At 49.9% G+C, this 19,863-nt stretch overlaps 1 protein-coding gene across 1 annotated transcript in view; it reads left to right on the forward strand.

Annotated features, from left to right (window-relative positions):
• Positions 1-19,863, forward strand: part of COL5A1 (collagen type V alpha 1 chain) — a 135,672-nt gene that overhangs the window by 44,905 nt on the left and 70,904 nt on the right. The window contains exons 5-9 of the mRNA XM_038156249.1: positions 10,590-10,721; positions 12,344-12,490; positions 12,605-12,853; positions 15,742-15,894; positions 16,176-16,232. Of these exons, the coding sequence (XP_038012177.1) occupies positions 10,590-10,721; positions 12,344-12,490; positions 12,605-12,853; positions 15,742-15,894; positions 16,176-16,232 (738 nt within the window). The remainder of the gene's footprint in view (positions 1-10,589; positions 10,722-12,343; positions 12,491-12,604; positions 12,854-15,741; positions 15,895-16,175; positions 16,233-19,863) is intronic.

Raw genomic sequence — 19,863 nt, forward strand, 5'->3', positions numbered from 1 at the left:
TCAATTTTTTTTCTTTTTTTTTTTTTTTTTAATTTCCACGTTGGACACTGAAGGTCAGGCTGACCCTCTCCTCCTTTATGTAAATGCCTCCCACAATGTGCAGGCCATGATTTAATGCAGCTTTCCAGAGGGTCTAAATGAGGTTTTTGGGATGCTGTCCATGGGATTGAGCCTTGCTTGGCACATGGGACACTCGGGGTAGCTCTCAGGGACAGCAGCACCGTGTCACCCTGTCCCACTGCTTTGTCCCTGCATGGAAATTTCTTTCCCTGACTGTCAAGATGAGGCTAAAATTGCAAAATCCCATTTTTAGGAGCTCCCCGAGTTATTCTTCATAAGCATATCCAGGCAAGCAAACGTTTTGAGCAAGGATAAAGAGTTATTTTTTTGGTGAATAGTCTCATTTGCTGCTTCAGAAGCGTAATCTGACTTGATGCTTCAATTAGGGAACAAAACCACTGCGTGTGAATGTACCTGAGCCAAATCAGCTCCTGTTGGAAAATAATGGGAAGGAACTGCTGGAAAAACTGCTGCTGAGGGGGTTTTTCACACTGGTGGCTCTGTGAAAGCTCTGGAATAGAGAATAACTGCAAAAAAAAAGGGTAAAAAAACCTCCATGGTAGAATTCTGGAGAGGTATCTGAGGGATGATTTGGGGGTTTTGAGGGATCTCTTGCTATGAGGTCCCTCTCAGGGGGTGGGATTAATATTATAAACAGATGGAAGGTGCCTTGATTAAAAAAAAAACCCTGAAAACTCACATTTGAGCAGCTTTTCAAGGATTCCTTTCAAAGTTATCATCTGGATTCCCATTAGGAATTTATCCTCGGGAGGGGGAGAGGGAAAAACCAGCTGTGCAGGGACCACAGCGTCGAGGTCTGGATGTCAAAGCAGTGAGAGCACAGCACGTGGTGATTGTGGGGCCTCTATTCTTAGGGCTGTAATTTGGGTGTAGAACGACAGAAATGCTGATTTTGGAGCCACCAAATGAGGAGTTTGAAGGCAGAAATCACAGAGTGCCAGGCTGCTGTGTGGCCATAGAGGGGAAAAAATAACTCCAGGGAGGGTTTGGAGGGGCAGGAACGATTCCAAGTGTGTTGAGCAGATGGAGCAGCCACTGGAAAGGCTGATCTGAGGTCACCTGGGTGGCAGTGCCAGCCTGGTTCTGCTGACAGGCATCCACAAACCCTTGGATCTGCTGAAATCCCTCTGGAATCTGCCTTAGCTGAGACCTGGACACGCTCCCTTCCCTCCTCCATCTGTCTTGGGGCTGGAAAATTGAGGAGAATGAGGTGGTTTTTTTTCCATGGATAGGCACAAAGGCAAGGAAAACTGCTCATTTTGTGGTGCCTCAGCCCATCTTTTTTTCCAGCAGCTGTGGGAATTGGGAAGCTCAGAGATGCTCTGGGATCAGCCAGGCCTAGATTCCTTCTAATTTGTGTCTCGTGGTTGCCTCAGCTGCTGGTAGGGACATGAAAGGGGTGGTGGGGACATTAAAGAGATGTTTGGTGCGTGCCTGGGTCTGATCAGAGGAGAGCTCACCACAGACAATGCTCTGGGATGATTTCTTTTCCCGAGCTGTCTGTTTCCATGACATTTATAGCAGTTTAATTATCCTGAGCCTCTTTTTCCCTGTCAGAAGTGATTGAAAGCAGCCATCAGACAGAGGAACTATTGGGACAGACAGACACACCTGCAGCTGCACAGAGGGATCACCCAGGGCTTGATTTGGGGGGGAAAGCAGCCAAAAAAATGCAGGGTTATCCCGATGAATTCATGAGAAGAGAGAGCTTCCTCTCTCTTCAGGCCTTTAAACCTTCAGATGGAATCACTCCACCAGGTTTGTGGTGCCCATGAGGTGAATATTTAGGGATGAGCAGTTGTAAACTGGGTGTACAAAGGGTTGCTCCTCTAGGAAAGTGTTTCCCTCTAGGAAATGCCTACAACAGCTCTACTCCAAGTCTTTTCCTTGTAGGGAGACATCCAGTCCTGCCTGAGCTCCTTGTAGGGGTTAAAAATGAGCTGCTTGGGACTGGAGGCCCCATTAAGGCCCCACACAGGAGAGGTTTGCACCTACCCCAGGTCTGAGCTCAGCATCCCCGTCCCTGGCATGTGGCTGTGCCAAGCACACCCCAAACCTGCTTTCCTCTCCTTCCAGCTCTTCTCAGAACCCAGTTTCCCCTTTTTCAGTCCAAACTGGGCCGGGGGAACAGCAGGTCAGACTCTTGGCTGGGTTCATGGCACTTTGGGGGGGTTTTCTGCACGCAGGTTTTTTATTTCCCTCTCCCCCTGAAATCCAAGCTTGCCCAGCAGCTCCAAACTAAGCCAGCAGAGGAATCCCTTCTTCCATTCAAGCCTGGTTTGTGCATGGGTTAATTAGATCCCAATTAGATCCAGTGTGAGGTTTATAACCCAGTGAGAACCTCTGGTGACAGCCCCAGCTCCTGTCCTGCAGAATGACAGAAATCTCCCAGAATTCCCCAAATCTGGGTGTTTTTTCCTCTCTCAGTGGAGGAGCTGGTTGAAATCAGCACTGCTTGACATCTGAAGGTGTCACAAGGACAAATATCCAGAATTAGAGAGCCAAAATCGGCCTCAGCCAGGCAGTCATGGCATCCCTGAGATCCCTCAGGGTTATCAGCACCCAGGGACACCCAGCAGGGACAGCTGCGTGTGGGGACATTGATAAAGCACCTCTGAGGGTGACCCACCATGCAGCTGCTGCTGGAGAGGGAAAACATTCACTTCAATGGGATGAAATTTGAACTACAGTTTAATAAGAACCTGTGGTTCAGGTTGCTGGTTCTTCACATGTGTTTCTGATCTGCTGGGGGGGGGCTCAGGCCATCTGCTCAGAGCACACAATTAAAAAAGAAAAGTTTAAAACCACTCATTTTGCAAATGTAAAGACTGACTTTGCTCTCGAGTTTCATTTTCCCATTGTGATGCTCTCTCTTTATTGGGGTGGAGAGAAGTGGGACTGTCAGGGGCTTCTTCTTTCCTTTCTTTCTATTCTTTGCCCTTTAAAAACCAGAACTGTGCCATTATTTCCCCATCTCTTTGCAAAAGAGCTGCAGAAACCTCTCATATTATTTTTGCCTCTCCTATGATTTTTGCCCGTGCTAGCACAGAGCTTGGCCAGGATGGAGAGAAGGAAGGAATATAAAGCAGCCTTTTGTCCCAGCAGCCCCTGTCCCAGTCCAGCCACCCTTCCAGACTGGGACTGCAGCCCCTTCCTGCTTTCTGTGGCCAGAACTGATTGTTTTGCACCCAAAAACCCCGGGAGATAAATTGTGGTTTGTTCAACAGACAGAAATATATAAAAATAGCCAAGCAGAGTGGCTGAGCAGGTTGTTGATTTAAGGATGTCTCTCTCTCTAGGTGTTTTTAGCAGCTTTATTATTTTTTTAAGGCACCTTGGCTGCCTTTTCCCTTTCCTGCAGTCCCCACTGCCTGCCTGCTTTTCTCTGGCTGCGCCTCCCCATCCCACAGAGGTCAGTGAGGAGAAATGCAGAGAAATCCAGTTTGAGGAAGGACCTGGAAAAAAGGAAAAGTGAAAAGCGGGGGGGAAACGGAAAGGGAAAAGCAGGGAAAGTGAAGTGGAAGCGAAAACCCAAATCTTGCCAATATTTGGTCCCCAAGGGCTGCAGTGGTGATGCCACCAGGCTCCCAGGGCTGATGTCAGGCAGGAGGAAAACCAGAAGCCACAGAATCATTTTTCCTCAGGGTGGGTCCTGCTCTCCAGTGGAATTCCCTGCAGCAAACACTAAAAAAAACACTAAAAACCACTTTTGTGCTCTGAAGGAGAGCACACAGCCCACGTCTGGTGGTTTGGAGCCCCAGACATGAGTCAGGGGACAGCTGGACACGTCCCCTGCCTGGGAGGGACCTGCCTGGCCCAGGACAGGACAGGGACGGGACAATCAAACCTCATTCCACTTTTTCCTGCTTGTGTTCCCTACCTTAAACCTTCCCATTTTCTACAGGAAATCCCAGCTGTGGCTCTCGTGCAGCCTGGCTCTGTCCCCCCATGCCCGGCTAGGCAGGACAGCCCTGCTGAGGGATGCTGAGCCCTTCCCTCAGAGCCTTTTCCAGCTTGGAAAACCAAAAAATCCCTGGAGAAATGCTCTGCTGGGGTGCTCAGAGGGTGCTCAGGGTTGTGTTAGCTGCCAAGGAGTGTTTGCTTTAGGGTTATTGACTCTGGGGGTTGTCTGGGATTGGGATGGGAAGTGTCCACCTGGAAATGAACCTTGTGGTGGTGCCTCCTGGCCTGCCATGGAGTCCTTGACTGGTGTTTGGGTGTTGGCAGAGCGACAGCTTCTTCAGGAGAGCTTTCCAGAATTAGCAAAGCCATCTGGCTTTTGTTCCCCTCTGAAGGAATGGCTCGTCCTTCCCTTCCAGTGAGGAGCCCTTGCTAAACTGCTCCACAGCTGGGTTTGGGATAGCATGCAGACAGACCTAGAGGGTTCTGTGGGCTCTGCAGGCAGCTCTCTGCTCCAAAAAACCTCTTCATTCTAAGGCATGAGTCTTAATTGAATTTTAAACAACAGCCACGAGGCTGCTGGTCCAAGGATGCAGCAGTTACGGGTGGAAGAAATAGGATTTGGTCCTGTGTTGGGGCAGGGCTGGGTGTTGGGGACAGCATGGAGAAGTGCCAGGCTTCAGGGGAGGGGACAAGGAGGGGACAACACTTCCCTGCCCTGTTGCTTCAAACCCAGCAGCCAGGAGGACCAGCGAGCTCGGGGATCCTCACATGATGGGAAATTGCCTTCCTCCCTGGGACTGTAAAGCAGAAAGGTTGAGAAATTACCAGAGAGGTTAATTAGCATCGAGCCAGAGGGCTGATGTTCCTCCTGCTGCTGTGGTCAGGGGAAGAGGCTCGTGGGCTGTGCTAATTGCAGTGTTTGTGCTCTGCCAGCCCAGCATCAGGGTGCAGCACTGGCCTCAGGGTTTCACTGCAGTCCCCACACAGAGCTGCAGTGAAAAAGAGAAACTTTCCCCAGCCCTCGGGAGGGTTTGGAGCCACATTTTGTGCTGGTGACGCTTCTCTGCCTGCTCTGCTGAATTCAACCTGGTTTTCCCAAAGAGGGCTGGCAGAGGCTCCTCTCTGAGTGCCCAAAGCAGCGGGAGCTGTTCCTGTGGCAGCCCCAGAGCAGCCCAATCCAACCCTGCAGCCCCTCCGAGCAGGATGGGGACACAAGCATCCAGCTGGATTGAACCAAACCACCAGGAATTTGTAGCTGAGTCACGGCTGTGTGCAAGTCAAGCTTTTCATTTTTAATTTATTTTTATTTAACCAAACTTCCAACATTGCCTTCCCATTTTGTAGTGCTCAAAGGAGGCTCTTTAGGCACCAGCTGCTCTGTCTGGTGGGGTCACTCCTGTCCATGGCTGGCCAGGAGAGGGCTCAGGACATGGGGACAGGGACTGGTGTGATGCTGAGGCTTTTTTTGACCCCTTTGCCACAGTTTTGCTGCTTTTCTGGAGCTGCTGTGTTTAAAGGAGGGGCTCTGGGATGCTCTGAGCACCTCTGATTTTTGGGGTTTCCATGTGGCAGAACTGTGGTGGTTCCCGGGCCTGTGCTGATGTCTCCAACACCACTTCGGGCTGGAGCTGGGCTGTGAGAATCCATGGGAAGTGCTGGTGACAGGATTTATCAAGTGGAACATCTGAGGGCTGCCAGGCTGGCTCCAAGACAGGGATTAGGGGGTTTGGAGGCTGAGCTTCCACTTCATCCTGGAGCTGCAGTGAACCCCTGCCCCTCTCCAGCCTCTGGCTGGGTTTGGGGTTATGGAGTCAGGGAGTTTGTCGGGATAAACCTCAGTGATTCCCAATAACTGGGAAGATTTTCCATTCTCATTGTTCACCCTGGGTCTGTGTCTCTCCAGTTGAAATGCAGGAGTTTCCAAAATCCAGCAGGATTTTCTCTTCGGGATGCTGAATCTCTGACTTTTGGGGTGATGCCCTAACCCGAGTCCAGCTGATGATCAGTGGGAGCCCTGAAGAATCCCAGGATTTAGGGAGCTGCTGCCAGTGCCAGATGAAGTCACTCTGATCCTCCTCTCCAGCTGGTTTTTTTTCATTGAACCACAACGATTCCTGCGAGTTCCTGACGTTGATGTCATTGGAAGCGATGTGACATTTTTTGCAAGCATATAGAATAAGTGTTAAAAAATGCTCCAGAAAGAGCTTTTCCAGCCTTGTCTGGGAGCTGGCTGGGGAGTTGAGTTAAACTGGCTTTGATGGAACTTAATCCATAAAGCAAATGAGTCATCAGGCATAAATGGCTTTACCATAAATGTCAGGCAGATCCTTACTGGTCCTGACAGTTAGCACTTCCATCTGTCTGGTGGAGCGAATGAAACCCTCACAACTCACAGTCCTGTTCACAAATGTGCTGTCCCGCCTCTTCCTCTTTACCAGAAGTTTTAGGAATAAAGGCCAAAGTGTGATTTATCTCCTTTTTTAAACACTGCTTCACCTAATCTATAAAACTGTGGTTATTTGCAGGCAAAAAAATTGATTTTTTTATTCTCCACTTCAATTATTTTTTTTTGTTAAACCAGCAAAACATAACTGAGCTCAGCCTCTGGATGCTACCAAGTGCTCCAGTCACTGGAGAACTTCCTTGAGCCTTGTGCCCAACTCATTGTCAGGCCAAAAAAAGAACTTTACCCACTGTGTGGGTGGCTGGAGGACGCTGCCGGTGACTTCTACAAAGCAACACCAGAGCGTTTCCGTCTTGCTCCCTGCCTGAAATAACTCATTACTTGAAAATGAGTCTTTGATTTGGCTGGTCAGGCCTTTAAACCACTCCACTGGTGCATTTTTCAGTTGTCTCTCTTGGAAAACCCTGTCCCACACAGAGCTGTGCGTGTGGATTAACGGGATCTTCGTTAGCGCCGCAAAAATCCAGCTGGGAAGGGCATTTTGGGCTGCTTTGTGACCAAAACAGGGAAACAAACGGACACTTGAGGGTGGAATGGGAGCAGGGCTGGCTCCCCTTTGCCAGCCAGGATCCCTGGATCCCTGGGCACAATTTATTAGCAGCAACACACTCGAGAGGACACAAAAGGCTCCCGAACCTCCCAGCGCGGCTGGCTCTATTGAGAGCCGGCTTTTTAAATCCCAGAAATGGGGCTCTTGACAGCAGAGCTTTGTGCAGCTTTTGTGAGGTGCAGATAGTGGGGCTTTTATTGCGGCCTAAATTAGCCCCTTTTATTGTTTGGCGCTGAGGGATGAGGTCAATTGACTGGGAATCTTGCTAACAAGGTTTTTACTCCTGGCTGCTTTTTACAAGTGTTAGCACGGGGTATCCCCCAGTGCTGGGTGCTTGCTGGGAATGAAACAAAGATGAATGGGCTGAGCTCTCCTCCTTCCCCCTCCCCTGAGCTGCTCAGCCTCTGTGCTGGGCCTTGGGTGCTGCCTGGGGCTCTCAGTTGTCCCACATTCAGTTCTCCTGGGTTCTGCATTGGTTCAGCCTTCGTTCTCTTGGGTTTTGCTATGGTTCAGCCTTGGTTCTTCTGGGTTTTCCCTTGGTCCTGCTGGGTTTTGCTTTGGTTCAGCCTTGGTTCTCCTGGGTTTTCCCTTGGTTCAGCCTTGGTTCTGCTGGGTTTTGTTTGGTTCAGCCTTGGTTCTCCTGGGTTTTGCATTGGTCCAGCCTTGGTTCTGCTGGGTTTTGCATTGGTCCAGCCTTGGTTCTGCTGGGTTTTGCATTGGTCCAGCCTTGGTTCTCCTGGGTTTTGCATTGGTTCAGCCTTGGTTCTCCTGGGTTTTGCATTGGTCCAGCCTTGGTTCTGCTGGGTTTTGCATTGGTCCAGCCTTGGTTCTGCTGGGTTTTGCATTGGTTCAGCCTTGGTTCTGCTGGGTTTTGCATTGGTCCAGCCTTGGTTCTGCTGGATTTTTTTTGGTTCAGCCTTGGTTCTGCTGGGTTTTGCATCAGTCCAGCCTTGGTTCTCCTGGGGTTTTTTTTCGTTCAGCCTTGGTTCTGCTGCATTTTGCAGGCTGGAACAAGCAAGGATGAGCTCTGGGCAGGGTGATTGAGTGGGTTTGAAAAGGAGAGGGGAAGTGGCAGCCTGTGGAGCGATGCTGGTGAAGCGTGGTGAGCTCTGACAGAGCCGTCTGATGCTTTTTCCTGGCACTCCCCGTGTCCCAAATTTATTCAGTTACGCACTGATTTCCCCAAGTTCTTGACCCAGAATGAACAGGAAGCTTCCCCTGCTCAGCCTCCCCCTCTCACCCAGCAAAAACGGTGGGGCCCATGCTGTCCTTTGGTGTGTTGAGGTTCAGTTTTCTGCTGTGGCTGCAGGGATTTGCAGGTGTTTTGTTTTTTTTTCCATATTCTCCAAGGCTGAGGATGCCCAAGCTCCTGCAGGGAAGCAGGGTGGGATCAAGGTTTCTTCCCCATGCATAGCTCAGGAGCTGCCATCAGCTGAGACTAAAAACAAACCCAGCTTTAGCAAATTCTCTTCTGCTTAACCTTTGGCACTGTGTTTAGCCAAGGATGCCTTTCCTTGCTTTATCTGTTCCTTGAGGAAACGCAGTTCCAGCCCTGCCCACTTATGGGATGCAGCCTATCAGCCCTCCATGAGGTGTAAATCCAACCTTATCAGGGAGAAAAAGCTTTTTCAGCCTCCCCTGCCTCTTGGAGACAAGTCCCAGGTCTGCTTTGGGGCTGGTTTATTTCAGCTTATCCCAACAATGCCAGGCACTTCCCATCTTCCCATGGAAAACTGGGAGCATTAAGCACCTGAGGGAGAGAAGGGCCCAAGTGGCTTAGCTGAGGTGTCAGGGAGGGCTGGCTGAGGTCCTGGGGGCAGAAATAGCAGCTGGAAGGGTTTCCACATCAGCCACAGATTTCCTTGGCCGGGTTGGGTGTTCCCTGCTGGAGGGAATTCCAAAGGAACAGGTTTGGAGCTCTGGAGTGCCTTTGGAGATGGGGATGGTTTTATAATTTATGGCCTGAGTAGCCCCATAACACCCCCAGGACCCCCAACTCAGGGCTGGGGGTGTCCTGGAGGTCCCACCATGGCCCAGTTTCCCTGTGGGTCTTATGGGCAGGTGCTGGCCAGAGCTGCTGGGAAAAAGGAAATGTTCTACAGGGCAAAAAACTTGGAATTTTTTTGTTTTCCTAGTACTCTGAGCCCAGTTTTGGTGGTTACATTGCAAAAGAAAAAGCTGGAATAGTAATGGCAGGACTGGATTTATATTAACAAAAAAAAAAAAAAAAAAGAAAAGGGAAAGGGAAAGAAAGATGTTTCTTGTTTTAAAAATGGAAAATTGAAACCCACTTTGCAGACATTTCTGTTAATTTTGTAAAGGTTATTCACTGGAAACAATGACTAATGAGCTTCAATGAGTGCTCTTTGAAGGGTGGCTCGGGTAGGTCTGAGAGGTGCCCAGATGTTCATGAGCTGCTGCAGGGAGGGAAGTGACAACCTGGGAATGGAGGAGGGAGCTCCAGGCAGCTCTGAGCTGCTCCTTCCCCAGTGGATCTGCGCCCAAAATGTGAACAGCATTCCCTTTTTTGGGGGGCAGTCAGTGGGACACATCCATGATCCAGCGACACCAAGGCAGATTTGGCCCAAAATTTCAAAAATATCCTTTTCCACAGGGCTGTTTGCCAGCCTGGCCAGGCTCCCTTTGGAGCTTCTGGTTCCTATTACTGCCCAAATCATCCTCCCAGTTTTGCTGTAACGCTCCTGCTTTTCCCCCGATGCTTTAGCCATGTTTGTCTATTATTAAATAAGAAAAATTTTCCCTCCCCTAATTAAAGTATCAGCTCTAAGCATCCAAGTAGTAAAGTCTTATGTAACTGTCTGCTGAATGAACTGGATTTTGGCATCGCGGTCGAGCAGCGTGGTGGCTCTTTAGGAAACTCAAGAGCAGTTTCTGCTCTGACCTTCTGGCTGTGGCTGTGTCGGGCTTCAGGGAGCAGCTGCTCCATTAACCAGCCCTGGTGCCTAATGAGCTTCCTCTGCACCTGGTTTTCAGTATGAAAAAAGCCTCCCTTTGGCTCTTTTCTGGGTTTATCAGATGCATTTCTAATCTCTGGCTGTGTCTGTTGCGAGTGGAACATTGAGGTGAGGCATGATGCAAAAAAAGGGGGTGATGCGAGGCCAGCTGGTGGGGTGGGAGAAGCAGAGAAGTTTTGAGGCAAATAAGCAGCTCTTGGGACTGGCCAGGGTGACTCTGCAGCCCTGCACAGGACCAGGTGGAAAGGAGTTGTTTTATTGCTGATTTGGGGAGGGGTACAAAGCCCTTTTGTTTTTATTTTTTCCTGCACTTGGCTTGCTTGGGGCTGTCAGTGCTGTTGTATTGAGTGATTTGTCTTTTGGGGAGGTGGATTTGGGGCTGGGGGTGAAGCACAGTGGGTTCACACCTCGTGGAGCAGCCCAAGAGAAGCAGCTGTTCCTTGGATGTGGAGATTTTCCCCTGGCTTATCTCAGGGGATGTGCCCATGCCAGGAAGGCGGCCCTGCCACGCGTTTTGCTTTCCATTTCTTGGTGTTTCTAGCTTTGATTGCAGCCTCAGGCTGGTGTCTCCCTGAGCACCACCCATCCCTGACCCTCTGTGCTCCCCTCCCTGCAGGGTGACATCCAGCAGCTCCTGATCGTGGCGGACCCGCGGGCAGCCCTGGAGTACTGTGAGCACTACAGCCCCGACTGTGACACCGCCATCCCCGACTCGCCCCAGTCCCAGGACCCCAACCAGGATGAATACGTGAGTCTCTCAAGATGGTTTGGGGTGTAATCACCAATATTTGGATTCATTTCACTCTTGCAAACACGTGGCTCCTTCCTCCCGCTCAGCTTCCCTGCGACTCGTCTCCGACGTCCAAGACAGGGATTGCTTTTAGGATTTCCACCTTCTGGGTTTGGCTCTTGGGAGTTTCCCTTCTTTCTGAGCTCCTTCCATTTGCAGAGATGGAAAGGAACATCTTTTTGGAGCTCAGAAACACAGGAGAGACAACGTGAGCCAAGTGTGGATTATTGACCTTCCCTGGCAGCTCCAGTCCTGTCCAGACCAGCACCTGTTTCTAAATTTCCAGTTATGCTGCTGGACTTGTAAAAGGATTCAACAGTTCTTTCTCAATATTCTGTGAAACAACAGGTGTTAAAGGAGGGAGAACCATTTTCCCCTGGATTTGCTTTGAATCTCATTTTGGCAGAAATGCTCCCAAGTCATCTCCAGGAGCTGCTGTGCCCAATACTTTTTGTATGAAGGGTTTTCTTTAAAAAAAGGAAACACAATAAAAAAGGCTGGTTGCATTTGTATGTTTGCTGCCCAATCAGAAATGTCTGGGTATGGCTGAATTTAATGAGCATCACCTGAATTTTGCCTTTTTTAAAGCGGTCTCAGCTCGCTGCAGTTGCTGTCTGGCATCCTGAGCCACTGTCTTGGGCTGATTTCCTTTCAGCTGAGCCCGGACCTGCAGGGTCAGGGAATCCCCATGAACCAGTAATGCCATCAGCCCTGCCAGTTTATCTTTGGGATTAAATTAATCCAGCACCTAAGCAGGGCTTTGGGATGCTCACGGTGAGGCACAGCCCCAGGCAAGCGCCGCGGCCGCTCCGCCAGCGCTCCTGGAGAAACAATAAATAAGACAAATAAAACAGCACTTTGGTGGAGATCTGTGGCAGCAGGAAAATAAAACTCCTCTTGTGGAGCCAGCAGTCCAACAAGAGCTGGCTTGTCCCGAGGCTGTGTTGCTCCATATAGGAATAACTCCTCCACGCGCCGGCGGCCGCTGCCAGGGAGAGCTGGGCTGGCGAGGAGCGGGGCCGTGCCCGCCTGGAACCAGCCTTTGTTTGGATTTCTTGCTGAAGAATGGCTGACGCCTTGGAAAGGCTGCAAGGATCTGCTTCCCCAGGGCCTCCAGCCTGCAGGCCTGGGGTGGCTGGGAAGTCACAGGGACGCTGTTAGCGCAGGAACAGCGCTGGAGCGGCCGCGGGGCTCGGGGGCTTTCTGCCCCTCTCTCAGGGGATCAGGCGCGGCAGGTCTGGGAGGTTTCAGCAATCCAGGGTTAAAAAAATATCCTCGAGTCACTGGTTTGGGTTGGAGGGATCGTAAAGCTTGTCAGATTCCATCCCCTTGCCAGGGCAGGGTCGCGTTCCGTGATCCCAGGTTGCTCCACACCAACCTGGCCTTGGACACTTCCAGGGATGGAGCAGCCCCAGCTGCTCTGGGTGACCCATCCCAAGGCCTCCCCACCTTCCTAGGGAGGAGTTTCTCCCAAACATCCCATCTAAACTCGCAGTGTGAGGCTGTGATGTCCAAAGGAGCTGGCAGGGACACGCTGGGTGCTCCCCCCTCATTTCCTGCTTCTCCTCCTCTCCTTGCAGTACACGGACGGGGAGGGAGAAGGTGACACTTACTACTACGAGTACCCCTACTACGAGGACGTGGACGAAGCTGTCAAACCAGAAACCCCCACCACCAAACCCGGCCCTCCTGAAGTGGCTGCTGGAGAGAAACCCGAGACCAAGCAGGTGCCCAAGCGGGTCCTGGCAGGGGTGTGGGTGCTGAGCCTCTGTAAAAGGGGAGGATGATGCAGAATGGTTTTGTTCCTCTGATCCTGGTGTTTTATTTCCTGCGTGTGACAGGATTATCCAGCTCCCACAGCACCCCCTGAGAGAGGGAACCCCGGGAAGCAGCCCAAGGAGGACGGAGCGGTGGATGATCCCCTGGTTGATGAGTACAACTACGAGACCATCAATGAGGAGTATTTTACCCCCATGCCCTATGAAGATATCAACTACAACGAGGAAATCGATCCCCAGGGTGGCCTCACTGAGAATGCAGTGGAAGCTGAACTTCCCACGAGCACTGTCGTCACCTACAATGAGACTGATGTAATTTTAATTCATTAATTTTAATTTTTTTTAATTAACTCTGCTGTTTCATAGCCCTGGAAGCAAAGGAGACGGGAGCAGCCAGATGGTAAATCCATAAGTGGTTCAGGCAGCTGCAGGGAGAGGAAGTTTCTTGGAAAATGTTTTCACTCCAGATTTTTTCAGGGTGGGGAATGCAGATATTTAGAATTTGGTTAAGGATTATTCCCCTGGAGAAAGCTGCTCATATTGACATCTGCATTTCCTCGGGTGAAGTGGTTGTCTGACAAAAAGAGAAATGAGGGTTGCTGTTAAAATCTCAGTAAAAGCCTTTTATCCCAAAGTTATTAATATAAATCCTTAAAATGTTGATTTGCTGGAGAACATCAATATTTTTCATTTTGCCATTTCCACTGAAAAGCATTTTCATGTTTTTCAGTTTGGGGTTTATTTAAAAAAAAAAAAAACAAAACCATTTCAACACTGGGACAAAGCCTTGAGTCCAAAACTGCTGCATCCACCTGGAGCGAACTCCTTTATGCTGTGCATGGATCTGCTCAGAGCTGGGATCAGCCCAGACCCCACAGCTTTTTCTGCTGGAATATTGAACTTTTACCTCCCCACGCTTCGATATCCTCCAGTTGAAATGCTGCACTCGAGACTCTCCTGTGCTTAAGACTTGCCCAGTTCTTGCTTTTTATGTTGATGCTGAAACGGGTGAATGCTGGTGAGACTGAGATGAATTTTTGGGGAGCTGGGTGCTGTGGAGCTCACAGAGCAAGGAAATAATGGCACTAAATGGGCAAATCCTTCATTATCCAGGAGCAGCAGCAAGGGAATCAGTGGTGGGATAATGTGGAATTATTCTCTGAGCAACCTGCTCTGGTGGACAATGTCCCTGCCCATGGCAAGGGTTTGGAACTGGATGAGCTTTAAAGTCCTTCCAGCCCACACCATTCCATGTTTCTGTAACGCTTCCAAACCCTTCCTAATTCCCAGGAAGAGCTTAGAGGTGCTTTCTCCAGGGGAGAATTATTTGTTGTGGGGCTGTCACAATTCAAGGCTGGCAAAAGAGACAGCAAAAGTTGGCCAGGATCCCTGGAGGTGGAAATTTGAGGGAAAAGGTGTCAGGGAAAGTGTCCAAGCAAAGATCTGAGCAGCTGGAGCGAGGCAGGTGCAGCTCCAAGGGCAGGGGGGGATCCAGTCCACCAAAATGTGGTGGAGGAGGTTGGAGAGCCCAAAATGATGAACAGGGAGAAAAGGAAAAGGCTCCAGGAATTGAGGGAGACAACATGAGGGAACCTATGGATGGGAAAGTTTTCCATTTCCTAACCAAGAGCCAGAAATCTTTGGCCAAGCTTGGACTTTGTGAGACAGAGGAATTAAAGATTGGATAGAGGGGCCTTAAATAAAAAGGTGGAAGAGGAGGGAGGAGGCTTCAAGGGCCACTTTAGTTGTTAAGGAAAGGAAATAGAGGAGGAAAGTTCAGGCAGGGAACTGCTCACTTATTCCAAATATCATCTTTCCATGCAAATAGACCTGAGGACCTCAATTAAAATATCAAACCAGACATTTTTGATATTCATTTCATGCAATTTGCTGTTCTCCTCAAACCCTTAGAGGCAGATGAGATTTTTTTTAGATTAGGGTTTTAAGGTTTCAAAGTGCAAAACCAGGTGAAGTATTTCAGCCGGGATAAAAGAGGGGGTGTGATAGTAACAGATCCCCTTGAACCAGCCCAAAGGAAAAATAATCCTGACCTTTCCAAGTTTTCTAATTAAATAATTGCCAAACTATAATTTCTGCCAAGGCCAGTTGGTGTTTGCAGAGGTAAGAGAAGGTGGGCTGGTGAGTACCTTAGTTCTAGGCTTAGTCTTAGTTTAAAACCTCCTGAATTTAGACCCAGATGTTCATGTTTATGAGTTCTGAGCAGTTTTGGCACAGAAAGAAGTTCTGGAAGTTGTGATGACACTGAAGTGACTTTGAATTCGTAGTAGTGAGGAGCTATTTCTCTAGGAAGCACTGGAAAGAATTCAATTTCTGGACTATTTTGGTCATTACCTGGATAGGAAAGAAACCAAATAAATCTCAGCAGCACACGTTGTTCTTTGCAGGGCTGCTCAGAGCGAGGGGTGCCAAAGGCCTGTGCCTGCCAGGCTGCTGGGAGCACAGGGATATGGAGAGCAGCAAGGAAATTCTGAGCCTTGTCTGGGTGTCCTTGCTGTGCTCCATGGCATCTGAAAGGATTCTGGGAGGATTCAGGGATTGAGGCATCAGATTTGGAACAACTTCTGCTCCTTGGATGAGCCCAGGCGCAGATTGGATCCCAGACTAAACAAACAGGAGGCTTTCACAGACGTGAACTTGGGTTTTTGCACATTTCCTGCTGTAATTGGACACTGACAGGGACACATCGTGGGTTTGGTGTGCATCTGAAATCTGGGAACGGATGTGCGAGTCCTTGGCCTTGATAATCCAGGGTCTCCAGCACCAGGGCTGTGAGGGATGAGGAGGATTTGGAGCCTGAAACTTCCATTACCTCTTTCTTCAGGCATTTGGAGTTTGCAGGATCCTCCTGACACGAGCTTTGTGCCGTGTTGTGTTTTCCTCACTCCAACTTTTCTACTCTCAGTGTTTTACTGGGGATCAGTGAAGAAATCCAGGGAAAGCCAGAGTGTGTATTTGACATGAAGCTTCTCCCATCTGTGTTCCTGCTGTTGGACAAGTCACTGGAGACTTAAAAATTCCAGAATTTAACTTTTCCCCAGGTTTTCCCCCCATCACTATTATTATAAATCATCCTCATTTTACAAAAATCCCCCTCCTTAATCTAACACCACATTAATATTCCAGCATGTCCAGCTGGGAGAGAACTCCAGCCTGACCCATTGCTGCTCTTTCCTCTCCAGGCTGCTCAAGGAGGGGATGACCTGGATAAAGATTTCACTGAGGAAACCATAAAGGAATACGATGGGAATTATTATGACAATTATTACGACCGGACGGCCTCTCCTGACATTGGCCCTGGCATGCCAGCCAACCAGGACACCATCTACGAAGGGGTGAGAGGCCTTCTGCTCCATCCAGCAAAATTCTGCTTCAAAATGTTGGTCCTTCCATAATTTAGAGCAGAATTAGTACAAAAAAAACCAGGATTCACCCACCTGCAACTTGTATGTAAACAAGGAGGAGCTGCCCTGGGTGTTTCCTGCAGGAACCTCAGCAGGATTGTGCCAGGATCTCCAGCTCCTGCTGGGATTGGTGATGGTGATGATGGTGATGATGGTGATGGTGGCAATGTCCTCTCTGACTGTGTGGCTTTGTGTTTCCCTGTGTCCCACAGATCGGTGGCCCCCGGGGTGAGAAGGGGCAGAAGGGGGAGCCTGCCATCATTGAGCCGGTAAGGAGCACCTGAGTTTGGGGTTTTGTTGGTTTTATCCCCCATGGAAAAAGGTGCAGAGAATTTATTCTCATTGGGACAGCTGGGAGGAAAACTTCCCACACAAGAATTCCTTGGTTTATTGAATCTAAAACACTGTAATTGCATAATTTTATTTTAAAGCTTCAAGGAGTGACCCAAATCCTGAAGGAAGTGCAAGAATTCCCATGAAATCTCTCATTTAGCAAAATGAAACCTGGGACTGGTGTGTTAGGCAGGGGGCAGCTCTCGTCCCTCAGGAGTTTGGGAGCATCCAGGTTGTATCCTGCCCTGAACTCCCAGCTTGGAGCTGGCTTAAATTGGGCCACCGATGGGAATAATTTTATCCCTGAGGGAATAAAAGGGATATAAAATAAATCCCTGCAGAAAGCTGTGGAGAGGTTTGCTCCTGCACAGCTCCACCATCCCACCAGCTTTCCTTTGTGGAACCCTCTTCCTTTGTTTTTCTGGCCTGATTTTGAGGTTGATTTTCCTTCTGAAGAACAATTCCAAGCTGTGTGTGCCCTTTACAAAAGCTGTGGGTGCCCAACCCAGCACCCCGAGGTGGGGAAGGAGCCTCCTGGTGGGGCTGGCTCAGGGGTTCCTGTGAGCAGAGCAAGAGGCTCTTGGTTAATTCCCATTTTCTCCCCTCTCTGGGTGCCAGGATGCCCAGGTACCCCATTCCTGCTCCTCCCAGGCTGGAATTGGGGACCGGCTCCTCACACCCACCTGCCCCAGCCCGGTCCCTGCAGGCTGAGCTCCTGCTGGCTGCACACCCACAGCTCAATTAACCTCATTTTCCTTGGCAGAGGGCCAGCACAGCACTTCCCATCATCCTGAGGCCATTATTTCCCCTTTTAATTTTTCCTCCTTTTTCCTCTTCCACCTGAAGTTTCTGCAGGTGCTGGGAGGGGAGCCAGGCAGAAGCCAGGGCGCAGGAGCATGGCTTCAAAACTCCAATTTAGTCCCTTGTAAAAACATTTCTGACCTTTCCTTCCTTCTCTTCCTTTCTGGGTCTCTCACTCTGCAAACAAAAGGAGGAGCCAGCGATTTCCTTATCAGAGGGGTGGGAAGGGAAGGGGGGCAGCCAGACCCCAGGAAGATGATGGCAGAAACCCAGCCTGAAAAGCTACAAAGCGAACAAAATAGTTAAGTTTAATCATCCAGAAAGAATTTGGCCGCCTTTGCTATTTCAAAACACTGAAGCATGGATGGCTTTTGCCAGAAAGTAAACAAGACCAAATGCTGCCTTGTCCCTCTCCGTGCAGCTCCTCCTGAGCAGGGAAATTCGGATTTGCTGCGCTCTTTAGCTCTTTTTTTTCCCCCAGTTTTTGACGGGAGCTGCGGGAGAAGGGAAATAAAACCCAAGCACAGAGTTGGATTCTGCTGGATTTTTGCTTCTTCCCTTTCAAAGCCAGCTGTCCTTCAATCCTTGCTCTGTGCTGACACTTGCTGGAGGCAGCGGGGCAGGGCAGGGGCAGGAGGGATGGAGAGGAGGGATGCAGGCATCCCAAATATCCCAGCTGTGGGGTCATCAGGCTGCTGGCAACTGCTCAGAGCCCTCTGTCCTTTTGGGGAGACCCCGGTGCTCCCCTTTAGGCAGGGTTTGCTCAGCAAACAGGATTGCGACAGGATTTCAGGCTGGTTTTGGGATGCTGGCTTCACTTGTGGGCGGTGTCTGAAGTGGAACCCCTGCCCTGTTTTCCCCTGGGACAATCCCAAATCCACAGTTGGCTTGCCCCACTCAATGGGATCACCCCAGTGGTGCTGTCCCCAAAACCCTGCCACGTTGCCATTGCTCCCAGGGATGAACATCCGTGGAAACACAGGAGGTTTCCTGCCAAGGAGAATCTCCAGACGTCCCCAAGGCCCCAGCCCGACACAAACCAGCAGATAAATATGGAAAGATGCCAAGGATGTTTGCATCCCAAATGGGCCAATTATCCCTGACCCTTCCCCCTGGGGAGGAGTGTCCTGGGGAGCAGAGCCTTGGCGCTGTGTGTGCTCACAGCAGCACCCCAAAAACCTCCTGTGTGGGCTGGGATTCTCTGCACTCTGATTAATTTCTGGTTTAGAACCTGTCACACCGGAATGTGCCATCACTGGTCCCAGAAAGGATGGATTTTGGGGTGTCCATATGCTGGGATTTCAACAAGGATGGGTTTTGGGGTGTCCATATGCTGGGAGCTCAACAAGGATGGGTTTTGGGGTGTCCATATGCTGGGAGCTCAACAAGGATACATTTTGGGGTGTCCATATGATGAGATCTCAAGAAGATCCATCCAAATTCCATCATTTTGGAGTGTCCATATGCTGGGATGGAATTTGGGGTGTCCATGTGCTGGGATCTCAAGAAGATCCATCCAAAATCTGTCATTTTGGGGTGTCCATGTGCTGGGATCTCAAGAAGATCCATCCAAAATCTGTCATTTTGGGGTGTCCATGTGCTGGGATCTCAAGAAGATCCATCCAAAATCCATCATTTCATGGTGTCCATGTGCTGGGATCTCTGGGGTCTCCCTGCAGGCTGGAGGACAGGCGTGTGGAATTCACCCCTAATTCCCACCCAGTGAAATATTTCCATGGCTGGAGCTGCACTGGACGTGCCCATGACCTGAATCCCTCCCTGCTGAGGAGCTGCAGAGCCTCTTCTGCGGTGGCAGCAGCAAATGTCCCCTCTCACATCCAGACCTTGTCTGGGATTTGAAATGCTGTGATAATGAGCGTGGACACCAGGAAAGGCAGAGAACAGAGCTGGCCGCGCATTTTTTGGTGCAGAACCCCTGGTGGAAGCAGGGCTGGGCCATGGCAGGCTGCTTTGGGTTATTTTTTGCTGCTCTGGGCTTAGGGACTGTGGTTTTTTGGGGCAGGAATGCCTGGATTTTCCTGCAGACATTTCAGATTCGTTCAGCTCACTTGGAGTGGGGTCAGCTGAGGCTTTTGGCACCAGAGCCTGAGAACAGTTTAGGGTGACCCCAAAGCAGCTCCTACTGCTCATCCACAGACTTTTATAGGATTTCATCCCTCAGGAAAAATGTCCCTGTTTGCCGCAGGTGAGCTGGGAATTGCTGACTCCACCTGAGCTGCTTTATCTCTGATCCAGAGATAAAAGGGACAGAGCTCTTCCCACAGCATTACCCTGGTGCCTTCTGGAAAGCATTTTCCAGGTGGATTGGGAGTTTCTTTCCTGCTTCTTGCATGCTCATGAAGGGGAAAAAAAACCCCCAAACCCTCATTTTCCTGAGTGCATGATAGATCCGATCTAAAGTGATGACAAAATATTTAGGTTGAAGAGGTTGGAGTAACAATATCCCAGAATTTTTCCCACACAGTGATTTCCTACGTTCACAGAGGAAATCACAGCGTGCAGTCTGCTGGAAAAAATCTCTTAAAAACCACCTTGCAACTTGATTGCTGACTTCTTGTTCAGCTCTTTGGGGCTAGGAGCAGCTTTTTCCTCAAGCTCCAGCACCATCAAGGCTGGACAAAGTCCAGGATTTGCTTTTTCCCTGGCTCTGAGCAAAGGGAGAAGGCTGTGCTGGGGAAGGTGATGCTGTGATGGGGCTGCTGCTGGGAGTAAGGGCTGGCCTGTGGGATTTAATTACACATTATT

Source organism: Motacilla alba, chromosome 17 (genome assembly GCF_015832195.1).
Source record: "Motacilla alba alba isolate MOTALB_02 chromosome 17, Motacilla_alba_V1.0_pri, whole genome shotgun sequence".
Classification (NCBI taxonomy): Eukaryota; Metazoa; Chordata; class Aves; order Passeriformes; family Motacillidae; genus Motacilla; species Motacilla alba.